The 9,243-nt window shown below is 52.8% G+C and overlaps 1 protein-coding gene and 1 pseudogene across 1 annotated transcript; one reads left to right on the top strand and one right to left on the bottom strand.

Moving 5' to 3' along the window:
• Positions 1 to 21: 21 nt before the first annotated feature.
• On the top strand, positions 22 to 4,898 carry LGALS1 (galectin 1). Its single transcript, XM_074950070.1, has 4 exons — positions 22 to 147; positions 2,118 to 2,197; positions 4,233 to 4,404; positions 4,719 to 4,898. Exons 1-4 carry the CDS (start codon positions 139 to 141, stop codon positions 4,863 to 4,865), a joined length of 408 nt encoding a protein of 135 aa, XP_074806171.1. The 5' UTR covers positions 22 to 138; the 3' UTR covers positions 4,866 to 4,898.
• Positions 4,899 to 7,899: 3,001 nt separating this feature from the next.
• Positions 7,900 to 8,981, bottom strand: LOC141985895 (urotensin-2 receptor-like; annotated as a pseudogene).
• Between the last annotated feature and the right edge of the window lie 262 nt (positions 8,982 to 9,243).

Below are 9,243 nucleotides of genomic sequence, written 5' to 3' on the forward strand. Positions count from 1 at the left end.
GGCTGAAGGGAGGGGTGACTCAGTGTATGACTCATCAGCTGCCCAACTATTTAAGGGCATAGGAGCAGCACAGTACTTGCCCACATCTGTTTGTTAGATCTTAGCAGCTGGAGGGAGAGTGAGAAGAGCACCACCATCATGTCTTGTGTGAGTGAAGGGGGGGAGAGGGAGGCAGGCTGGCTTGTGCCTGGGGTGTTGGCTGCAGGAATAGAGGGATGAAATCAGTGGTGTGTTGCAAGGGGTGACTACTGCTGGCAAGCTGGAGGGAGTTGTGGGGGCTTTGCTGAGGGGTTGTCTGTGCTGCCTGAAAGGGTGGTGTGATGTGAAGTGGGCTGTGTAGTCCCCTTTTAATGTCCTGTAATCTAAGAGGAGGGTGGGGTAGTGATGATGTTTACAAGAACTGATCTCCGATGAGAGCAGTGGGGTCTGTCTCTGCTCCCCAGGAAGGCTCTTCCCTACTCCTTTCATGGGGGAAGCTGGATTTTGGGGTGGGGGTTTTTGGGTGGGAAATAGTTCAGAGTTGCCTCAACGCTGACATGATGCCTCCTAGCAACTTCCCCCTTTCCTACCTGCAGCTGGGATACTGCTGTAACAGCAGCTGGCTCTTTCTGAACATCCTGTGCCCAGAATACCTACCCCCACTACTTCTACTTGTGGCCTGAAGCTTTCAGAAAGTTCTTGATTTTTTTTAACCTGCTTTCAAAGGTGTCTGAGGGTGAAGGGACCAGCGGGGTGGAATTGCAACTGGGAGTGGCTGCAAGGGCATTGCCTGAAGGTGCTAATACCAGAGGGGTTGTTGTTCCTACTGGTCTCTCTCTTCCCCCCCCCCCCCCCCAGTAGTACCTGCACAGGGGGGATGACTAGGAAATACCCTCTCTCTCCTTTCTCTTCCCTAGAGTGGTGGGAGGAGGAATGACTTCAGCCAGTGCAGCCCAGATGCACAGATTGTGCCCAGGGACTCTGTTCCAGCTAGTTGGTATTGTTTGCTCATTGGCTGCTGGGGGCAGAGAGGGGTGTGTGGCTACAACCCTGTATGTTGGAAGCTGCACAATGAGTCCACAGCTAGGAGGCTGGGCCTGGGAGGGGGTGACATGTCTGAGCCACCATGAAAGCGCCTTGCAGTCCTCATCAGAACCCTGTGGCTCCAGGCGGTTCTAGTATGGGCGTGGGCATGACTCGCTCCTGCTGAGGCTCTGGTCCTGGGCAGGTAGCCCTCTTTCTCCTGCTTCCCTAGTGGTGCAGAGGAGGAAGAGCCGTTCAGAGAACCTCTAGGTTGGTAAAGTTGCTGATCTGCAAGGGCTGGGAAACTGGGTGGGGCAGAGGGGTTCTGGCCACAAAGCAGGGCCAGCACAGTTGGCAGTTGCCTGGGGGAGCAGTTCTGCAGGAGTGAGTTCAGGGACACGTGCCCACTCCAATCCTAGCTCTGAGGCTGCAACAAGCAGCCCAGTTAGTACCATTTGGGTCACCCGGGGGATGCAGACAACACCATTTGGACCACCCCACCATACAAATGCATGCTTCGCAGTAGCTATCCTGGGGCAAAAGCTTCAGCTGCAACCAACCCACAACAGGGCTGCAACCAGTGCGTGGGAGTCTGTGCTCCCTAACCAAAGGGGCTTCTGCTCCAATGCAGCTGGGCTAGTGTGTGAAGACTTGGGAGCTGCTAAATGAGGGGGGTTGGGTGTGGCTGGAGCCCTTTTGCATAAGGAGCGTGTAGCCTGGCTTAGATTTCAGGAGCCATTTAGGACTCACGTTTGTGGAGGGAAGCCAGGTGGGGTAAGATCTTTTTCCCCCTTGGTGAATAAGTTCACAGCTGTTCCCCTACAGAAACTATGCTGGGGAAGCAGTGAATGCCCCAACCATTATAGGTCACCTTTCGAGGGGGTGTAGTCTTTGGCATGCCTTCTTGGGCATGTGGGGTGGTGGTGCCTGTCTCTCACTGCCTGAAGTAACGTGCCAACACCATCTCCTGTCCCCAGCACTTGTCCCCAAAAGGCTCAGGCTCTCTTCCATACCCATGCCCTGTTTTGTACTGCAGGCTGGGTGGGGTGCAGAAGGGGAGCAGCTAATAGAGCCAGAGCCCATGGGGCTAACATGTCCCTCTCTGGATTCCTCAGGGAATGGTTTGTACCAATATGGGCATCAAAGCTGGAAAGCGCATTGGCGTGAAGGGTGAAATCTCTGCAGGTGCCAAGAGGTAAGTCATGCTGTGCGGGGGAAATGTACAGAGGGGTCTAGGGAACATGGTAGGACCTTCTTGACTATGGGGTGGAGGGAAGGATTCCCCCTTGCTGTGGAAAAGGGGAGTGGCTTTGAAAGGGTTAATGCCTGAAGCTGCACTTTCCCGTGAGTCACTTCCCAATATACATGGAGGAGATCTCTTCCTCCCCTCTGCCAAGAGGATAAGTAAAACCAGATGCAAGTCCACCAGTCCCCTCCCCTGGTAGCAACCGCATCCCCTGTAGTGCAGAGAAGGGAAATGGAGCTGCTCTGTGTGAAGAAAGGAAACAGTCTCCCTCAGGGTGTGGTGAGCAGGCAAGTGGGGCTTTTGGTTGGAGGAGGGCAACTGGATCTGCAGGAGCTCTGCCAGGCAGAGGTAGCCTTGAAAGAATTGGTGCCTAGACTTACCCATGGGATCTCTACCCAGCAATTTAAAAAAACCTCATAAATCCTGTGGCCAGAGCCCCAGTCTCCACACTCAGGTTTGCACTACAGGTCTAAAAATGGCTATATAGACAGGTTTCAGAGTAACAGCCGTGTTAGTCTGTATTCGTAAAAAGAAAAGGAGTACTTGTGGCACCTTAGAGACTAACCAGTTTATTTGAGCATGAGCTTTCGTGAGCTACAGCTCACTTCATCGGATGCATAGCATATCGTGGAAACTGCAGAAGACATTATATACACACAGAGACCATGAAACAAAACTTCCTCCCACCCCACTGTCCTGCTGCTAACAGCTTATCTAAAGTGATCATCAAGGAAGGCCATTTCCAGCACAAATCCAGGTTTTCTCACCCTTTCCCCCCCCCCCCCCCCCACAGACACACATACAAACTCATTCTCCTGCTGGTAATAGCCCATCCCTCTTTGAAACCTCTCTTTATAATGCGCATGATAATCAAGGTGGGTCATTTCCAGCACTAATCCAGGTTTTCTCACCCCCCCCCCCCACACACACACACCACCCTCCAAAAACCACACACACAAACTCACTCTCCTGCTGGCAATAGACAGTGACTCAGGCTCTGAAACCCACTCTCCTACCTGAGCTCTGAGCTAGAATATCTACATGGTTATCTTTCAATGCTGTAGCACAACCCCAAGTCTCTAGACCCAGGCTCTGAGATTAACTGCTCTGGTTTGTTCTGGGTTTGGTTTTTTTTTGTGTGTGGGTTGTGGGTTTTTTTTTTTTTTTTTTTTTTTTTTTTGCTGTGTAGACTTACTCTCTGAGGGCCTCTAGTCTCTCCAGCAGGTCTGGCCACCAAAACCCAGCAAGTCTGTCCCCTCTGTGTGTGATTGGCAGAGTTTTCCTGCCTTGTGGGAAGGGAGATTGGCTCCCACCCTGGGAACAGACCGGCATTCCAAGGAGCAACATGTCCCAACTCTTCCTGCTCCCTTTGAAGTGTGATAGCATCAGTGCACAGCTTTCTGGGCTGCCTCTCCCTAAACAGTACGATCTTGTCTGCCTGACTGGTGGCCCCAAGGGAGGGAGGGGCCCTATAGGGAAGAATGGCTCTTCCCCTGGAAGATCCTGTAGGATGAGAGGTGCTTATTAATAAAAGTTGGTAACTGCTTCCTTCAGCTGCCTCTGTGGTGGAAGGTGGCAGCTGTTTAATGGGGTACAGCAACAATTACTTCCTTAGGACAGGAAGGGAAGAATGTAGCACCCAACTGAAACCCCAGGGGGACTTCAAGGTGTAGAATACAATTCTCCAAGCTGGTCAGGACTAACACCCCACTCTTCCTCTTCTGAAAATTGCCATGGATCCAAGTAACCAGGGCCTCTGTCTCTAGCCAAAAGACTGCACTCTTCTGGGGCAGTGCCTCTGAGGAAAGAGCACCCCCCTATTCATTCCTCAATTCCTCCTGCAGAATCCTAGGGCTTTCTTGAAGGGCTCTATACAAATTCTGACCTGGTGCTGGTCAGACTGAGGTGACCACCAAGGCCACAGGCCCTAGAGGTAAGAGTGTATGATGCTGCCAGTATCTCACTTGTTTGTTCTATCTTGCAGCTTTGTGCTGAACCTAGGGAAAGACCAAGCCAACGTAGTGCTGCACTTCAACCCACGTTTTGATGCTCATGGGGATGTGAACACCATTGTGTGCAACTCCAAGGACAAAGGGGAGTGGGGTGCTGAGCACAGGGAATCAGCCTTCCCTTTCCAGGAGGGTGCCAATGTGGAGGTGAGGCCTGGAATGACATGGATCTGGGTGATGTCCCTGTGCATGGGACACACTCAGCCCTCCCTTTTGGGGACACAGCTGAGGTATTACACAGAGGGGGCTCAGTCCAAGGAGTTGGGCAGGACCCTGTCTGGGCAGGAGACTACACCCACCTCCCACATATCCAAGCTGATTAGACAGAGTACTGACAACCAGTAATCAGCTGATCCAGCCCCACGCTCTAGCTAAAAGATCCTGCTACCTGGGCAGGGCAGGAGAAGAAGATGGACATCTAGCAGACCCTGGCAGACATGTCCTCTGTTCCTCCCTTGCAGATCTTCTTCACTCATGACCCAAGTAATCTAACCATTACTTTGCCAAACAACCAGCAGTTCAAGTTCCCTAACCGGTTGGGTCTCCAGGTCATCGATTTCCTGAATGCAGAAGGTGACTTCACAATCAAATCCGTCCAGTTGGAATAACTCCCCAAAGGGATATTTAAAAAAAACAATAAATACCACTGAATTTGGTCTACTAAACCTAGTGACTAGCTCTTTCTTGTGTCTGCTGCATTTCCCACAGCCATTCCCTGGGTTTGTCACTTCCTTCTGTCAGACCTGATGGCACCTTGTGTAGCTGAGTGGAATTGGGCCTGCATTTGGCTTGTTGCCCAATAGCCTCTCTGGGGACACTGGAGGGTGGACTTCCTGAAGGACTAGGATAATGTGACCAAAATATCAATAACAAAGTACTTTCTATAGCAGAGTGGCTGTGCTTGGCACTAACAGATGCAAGAGCTGCTCTACTTAGCTTATTGCATTAATTTTTTTTAATATCAGGATCTAGCTTCACACTCCTTCAGACTGAGAGGAGTCTGGTAAATGTGTCTAGTCCTGACTCTACACGTCACAAAACAGCTCAAGAGGTCTAAGACCTCGACTAGAATAACGGTGGCTGCTCCCATGTCAACACTGAATGTGTAGAGCTGTATGGGGGCACAGGAGTGGGGTGTACTAGGTTTGTCTCCCTTCTACCTACATTTGTTTGTAAAGGCCCCTCTCACTCCCACAACACAGACTGTACTGTCTCCCAGGGCTGCTAGCCATCCTGAAGGAGCACTAGTGTAACACTGACAGACTGCGGTCATCAGTGGGCAGGATCAAACCAGGGACTTCTGGAGCTTAGTGCATGAGCCTCTACTTCATGAACTAAAAGCCAAGTGGCTATTAGCTAAGGCTATAGAGCAGACTCCTTAACCTCTCTAAGTGGTCTCGGTGCCAGTAGATGGGACAGAACACCACACCCAGGAGGGGTGTGGATTACGCTAAGAGCAGTGCAGTACTTCTTTGCCAGCCACACTCCAAGATAATTGACCTATTGTCCCTGCTTAGTGTGTACCCTGCCCATGCTACAGACTACACTAGGGTCCCCCTCTACTAGTTTACTTTGAATTCCAAGCATGACATCAATGTGGCACTGAGGGCTTGTACCCACTACCACTTATGCCACTAGAGCTAGGTCACTCAGGGGTTTGAATAAGCCACCTGAGCAACGCTAATTACACTGATCTAAGCATCAGGGTGGACGGCATTATGTTGGCAGGAGAGCATCTCCCACTGACATAGCTGCCACTGCTCGGAGGTGGTTTTATTGGGCTGACCAGAGAGCTCTCTCCTGGTGGCTAGAGTCTTCACCAGGTGCGCTGCTGTAGCACTCCTAGTGTAGACTAGCCCTTGGGTACTTGCAGAATAAGAACGATGGAGGTGGAAGCAGAGGCTAGGCATGCTTGCTCCTGCGCAGACCCGTCAGACTAGGTGGTAGGGGGACAATGGGGGCCACGACAGTGGGCTTGGATTGTTTTGTGGCACCCATAAGAGACAATTTCTGTGGTGCTTACTGCTTTCCTTTGTGCAGAAAAGGTAATGCAGCGGGCTGGCTGGGCTACAGCATACGTCTACCCCTGCCCACACCTTCCCCTTCCCACAGCAAAATTAGACTGCACTGTCAGCACTGAGTGATCCACACTCCTACTCCCAGGAGCTGTTGCCTATGGCAAGGCACGTAAGCTGTGCTTTTGTCATCCCTGTTAATGTGCCAGTGACCCTGTGTGCCTCTTTCAGACTAGTCCTGGCGTGGTGAGACTCTCACCACTCCCTACTCCTTCCATCTTGGGCATGTGATAAGGCATGTTACAAACACATGATACATTCCTCCCCCTGCTGTGGGTAAGCCAGTCCGCTGGCCTGAGCCTGGCCCTGCCCTCCACCGAGGTGCTACCCCCCTCCTGCTGGATCTGTGCTGCCTCAGAAGCAAGGGCTGGCTATGGGTGGGGAACATGGATGTTTCTCTACTAAAACATCTGAGGGGAAAGCCAGAGACTCTGTCCCCTATTCATGCTAATTGCTAAACAGGGCCAAATTAAGGCAATTCCCAGCCTGCCCCTGTGCCATAGCCATGCCCCTATTGGGGGTTTTAGCTGCAGGGACCGCCCACAAGAAAACTGTCTACTGGGCTGGCTAGGGGCCTGCTCTTTGGGCCACAGAGGCTTCACCCGGCTCCCTAGACCATCACTCCCTATCTTTAGGCAGACACATATCTCCAGGAGGAGGTATGACGGTCTCTCCACCTGTCTGAGCAGGACTTTCTCTCACCCTGCCTGTGAAGGGGTGTTAGGGAGGCTCTACCCTCAGATGTCTCTGCTGAGGGTTGTGCACAGCTCATTCCTCCCCCCCCCCAAAGAAGTGGGGGGGGGGTTTCAGTCCCTTCCCCATTAAAATGAATGGGAGCTGTTCATGCTTCTCCTAGCCCTTGTTTCAGGCCATCTCGTACAAACATCAGTGTGTTGGTCACACCGGGAGCGCCATTTATTTGCCTGAAAGCTGAGGTTCCAGGAGCCTGGCCCCTTAGTCCAGCCTTGATGCTAAATTGGGTACTGCTGGAAATGACTCTGCAGGCTAATCTTCCCCAGAGCCTGCGGTGACTCATTGCTAGCCAGAGCTCGCTCGGGCTCAGCCTGTTGCCAGAGTGGAGGGAGCAGGCTTCCCCACTAGAGACACTGATAGCACATGTGTGTCTGCCCCCCTGTTTGGAATCAGCTGCTGGTCCTCCTGCTCTCTCCACCTGCTCGCTTTTCAGTGAGAGGCCTCAACTGTGTGTCTGGGGGGAGGAAGCCTAGGATTGAATTCCCTTTCTCCCACAAGCAGAGGGCCAAGTAAGAATCCACAAGAGGAACCATTAACATTCAAAGGAGCGTCCCTTTCTTGGAGAGCACCAAGGGCTGGTAGTAGGTTAAGTGGGTGGGAGGGCTATAATGGACAGCGAATGAGCAGGGGCTCTGAGACATTTGGGAAGGAGGAGGTGCCAGGTCAAAGCCAATCAGTGCTGCTCGATAAGAGAACAGGAGACACTGCAGGTAAGTGCAGAAGGCAGAGCTGGAGATGGATTTAATATTCCTTGGGAGACTATAAGCATCAGCAGAAAGCTGCATTAAGTCCTGGCTGCAGCTGTTCTTGGAGTTTAATTGCCAGAGGTTCCCCCCACCTTCCTTTCCCAAGCCCCCCGTCTGGCAGTCCCCTGGAGGCCATGGGCATGCCTTCTGCTTGGGCCCTACCCTGGTTCCCCATCAAGAAGAAGGCCTGATCCCCAGTCTGCCTCTCCCCGCTCTGGGCCAGGTGCTCGCGGTAGTTCTGGGTGAGCAGGGTGTAGAGGAACGGGTTGATGCAGCTGTTGCCATAGGTCAGGCAGGTCACTCCAAAGTTAAGGTATGCCTGGGTGGTAGGGCTGATCCCCAGGCCCTCACTCCAGTACAGCTTAGCGAGCTGCCAGGCCCAGAAGGGTACAAAGCAGGCCCAGTAGGCTGCAATGATGCTGAAAATCCTGGAGAACAGCTTCTGCTTCAAGGCCCGGCCTGTCACCCGCGGCTGCATGGCCGCCACTGAGGCCCAGTAGGCTCGGGCAAGGCAGCAGTACAGGAAGCCTAGGATCAGGCCAGGAGCCAGAATGCTGGTGATGAAGAGCACCGTGAGGTAAACGCGGAAGGCCTCGGGCGTCCAGGTGGGGAAGCAGATCCGCTTGTCGTGGCTGCTGCTGTCCCGCAGTTGGATCATGACCATCATGGGCACAGTCAGCAGCAGCGAGAGGAGCCAGAGGGCCAGGCTGGTGAGTTTGCGGCAGCTGTTCCCGGTCTGCCTGGCCCTTAGTGGCCTAGTCACTGCCCAGTACCTCTCCAGGCTCATGGCCATCAGCAGGAAGATGCTGGCATGCATGGTGAGGAGGTCCAGGCTGAGCAAAAGTCTGCAGCCCACATCCCCAAAGAACCAGTCCTGGGCAAAGTACGTGCATACCACGAAGGGGATGGTGGAGAGGTAGAGTAGGTCAGCCAGGGCTAGGTTGACCACATAGACACACAGGGAGCCAGCTGAGTGGCCAGACACGCCTCTGGATGTCACCACTAGTGTGTAGACATTCCCTGTCATCCCAAAAAGGCACATGACTGTCAGGATGGTGCCCAAGAGCCCAGTAACTGGGCTATCCTCTTCTAAGTTAGGACCATCATCTGAGAAATTACCACATTGAGCTTCCTCTCCTGCCTCTGCCATCACTGGCCCAGGGTCACAACACACGTTCTGGTAACGAGAGAAACTACAACATGCGCTGCCAGAGATACATTTCCCCTTGGTGTGTGGGACTCCGGTAGACGCAATGTAGGGACAGCTGGGGAAGGAAGGAGTGAGAAGAGACCTTGGCTGACCTGACACCAAAACATTCAGGGAGAGTCTATTTCTCACACCAAACAATACAGCTCATTAGTTTGTCCCAATCCTTTACAAGCCCGGCTCAGCAGGATTCCTTACCAGTTGT

The sequence above is a fragment of the Natator depressus genome, chromosome 1 (genome assembly GCF_965152275.1).
Source record: "Natator depressus isolate rNatDep1 chromosome 1, rNatDep2.hap1, whole genome shotgun sequence".
NCBI classification, from domain to species: domain Eukaryota; kingdom Metazoa; phylum Chordata; order Testudines; family Cheloniidae; genus Natator; species Natator depressus.

Bases quoted from the DNA above. Each gene is read 5' to 3' on its own strand.
- LGALS1 (XM_074950070.1), top strand. The intron at 2,198-4,232 runs GTAAGTCATGCT...TCTATCTTGCAG, and splicing joins ATCTCTGCAGGTGCCAAGAG to CTTTGTGCTGAACCTAGGGA. The intron at 4,405-4,718 runs GTGAGGCCTGGA...CCTCCCTTGCAG, and splicing joins AGGAGGGTGCCAATGTGGAG to ATCTTCTTCACTCATGACCC.